The sequence below is a fragment of the Nicotiana attenuata genome, unplaced genomic scaffold, assembly GCF_001879085.1.
Source record: "Nicotiana attenuata strain UT unplaced genomic scaffold, NIATTr2, whole genome shotgun sequence".
NCBI lineage: Eukaryota > Viridiplantae > Streptophyta > Magnoliopsida > Solanales > Solanaceae > Nicotiana > Nicotiana attenuata.
In genome coordinates this window covers 306,250-308,530 of record NW_017670411.1, presented here as the reverse complement: position 1 = coordinate 308,530, position 2,281 = coordinate 306,250, and the positions used below count along the sequence as shown (strand labels likewise).

Sequence of the window (2,281 nt, the reverse complement as noted above, 5' to 3'; positions counted from 1 at the left end):
AGTAAAACAGATTAATTATACTAGTTTGTCTCACTAATTTGTTTAATCACATTAATATAGCAAACAATAATTAGAATAAAAATCCATGTCAATTCTAAAGGAGTGCAACTTTTGGTCAACTTATTTTTAAATAAAATACAAACCTAATTGTAATAAAGATAACAACATACCCGGTATTATCTCATACCGCTAATTGTAATAAATAAAAAATAAAATAAAACTATCCGACTCTTGTTTTATTGGAATCATACAAAAAGTATTTCTCCAAACAAAATCTATTAACTCTATTTTTCCAAACAAAATTTTCGTACTACAAAATTGACACTAACAAATCAAAACTCTCTCACAAAATCGCGTATAAATCGACCGCTAATAACAATATATATTCCCGTAAAAAATGCCACGTCACCGTCAGCAATGACTCAATTTACAAAAATGCCACAACTTTTATCTAAAACAACGAAATAGTCCACACTATCGAGCTTCAAGAGCAAAATCGTCAAAGTCAAACTCGCCGAATTCCTCGCCGTAGTATTTCTCCGACATCCCAAATTCCGGTAGCCGGAAAAGTGAGTCGACGTCAAACCCAAAAGCGTCCACTTCACAGAACCCCAAATCGTCAAACGGCGTAAAAAAACCGTTCCGGAGAACTGACGTAGGCGACAAAGCGATGTCGTTTTCGCTTTTCTCTCCACCGTCGGTAACAGACCCCGTTTCCGTTGTATCCGCCATTATTACTTTCGGAAAGTTAGTAACGGCGTCAGGACCTTTGAGCTTAACAGCAGCTTCGTCATAAACAGTAGCTGCTTCCTCCGGGGTATCGTAGGTTCCTAACCAAACCCGTTTTCCCCGGGTCGGGTCCCGGATTTCTGCTGCCCAGCGACCCCACGGCCTTTGACGTACTCCCCTAAACTTTTTCCGGCGAGTGACGTCAGTATCCGGCGAAACCAATCTTCGTTTTTTTCCACATATTAAATTGGGTGATGGCATGAGGTTGATCTCCGTCACGTGCCGTTTCACTCTCCGTACAGTATCTTGTCCTTCGTCGTCCGAGGAATCAGTTGCGTCAGCATCTGTAAGTATGATTCGAACAACTCTCTGTGAAAACTTAGAGTGGAAATTGGGTTTTTCGTTTTGCTCAGGAACATGTTTGTTTTTAGTGACTATGTGTTGGGAAAACTTAACTGTTTTTGGTACATCCATGGGAGAAATGACTGGATTTCTTATCATATAATAAGTTGAAGTTTTGTAGAAAACAGGATTAGAACATTAATCTATCTTTATAGAAGATTGAAGAAAGATACAAGAACTGGTTTGAAGATGAAATTTGTAACAGCGTAATATTATGACAAAGAGGTATGAATTTATAGGGGGGTTTCAGGGAGTGAATAGTAACCGCTATTTAAATAGTAAAGTGAAAAAGTTGCAGTGCTATAAATATAATGATTTGAGGAACGAGTTGGATTGTAGTGTGGAAAAAGAGAGGTTTCTTTGTTGTTTTGGCGGGAAATAAGCCAGGGGCGGATTTACCATACAACTCAACTGAATCAGTACTTGCGGAACATAATATGTAAAAATTACTAAAATTACGATGAGCCCATAATTTTAAATGCTGAACCCATAAAATTAAAATTCTAGATCCGCCGCCTATGAATAAGCAACACCTCTCAATTTTGTGTAGTCCAAAGATGAAAGATTTCCTTTTAAGATCACGGATCACGATTCTGCAACATGGACCAAAACAAGTAAGAGGGTGAGAGAAAGATGGTCTAAACAGAGAAGATGGGAGCCTACTCTCCACTCAAATATATAGTGCACGGGTAGTGTACAGCTCTGAAATGCCACAAATCTCATGCAGATTCACAGACGTACCAGTTTGGGGCCCCGAATCGGATCCGATCTCACACTGAGATATACAAAGAGACCACAACAAAATTTGGATTTATGTTCTATAAAATATAATTTGGATTTGGTTACCGTAATTATGATACTAATCCCGATATCTACTTCGCGATTGCATTTCTCTACAGTTTGACTATTGATATTAGCTAATACCGTGGTAATAGATTTTATCCATATTTTAGCAAATTTTCAAATTCCAAAACCAGTTCAAGAGTTGATTTTGGCCCAAAATATTACCGTTTGATTTTTAAAAAAATTTCAAAAATTACCCCAAACTTTTGTATTTTATAACAGCCCACTTTCTATTATTATAACCAACTAATTCACATCTACCCTAATTTCCCTCATTAAACTCACGCGGCTTTGCCCTTTTATATAA

At 37.4% G+C, this 2,281-nt stretch overlaps 1 protein-coding gene across 1 annotated transcript; it reads right to left on the bottom strand.

Moving 5' to 3' along the window:
• Window positions 1-215: 215 nt before the first annotated feature.
• LOC109239059 (pathogenesis-related genes transcriptional activator PTI6-like) lies at window positions 216-1,986 on the bottom strand. Its single transcript, XM_019405564.1, has one exon. The coding sequence runs from the start codon at window positions 1,228-1,230 to the stop codon at window positions 475-477; it is 756 nt and encodes a 251-aa protein (XP_019261109.1). The 5' UTR covers window positions 1,231-1,986; the 3' UTR covers window positions 216-474.
• Window positions 1,987-2,281: the final 295 nt, after the last annotated feature.

Excerpts from the sequence above, each read along its gene's own strand:
- LOC109239059 (XM_019405564.1), bottom strand. The coding sequence starts at position 1,230 with ATGATAAGAAATCCAGTCATTTCTCCCATGGATGTACCAAAAACAGTT.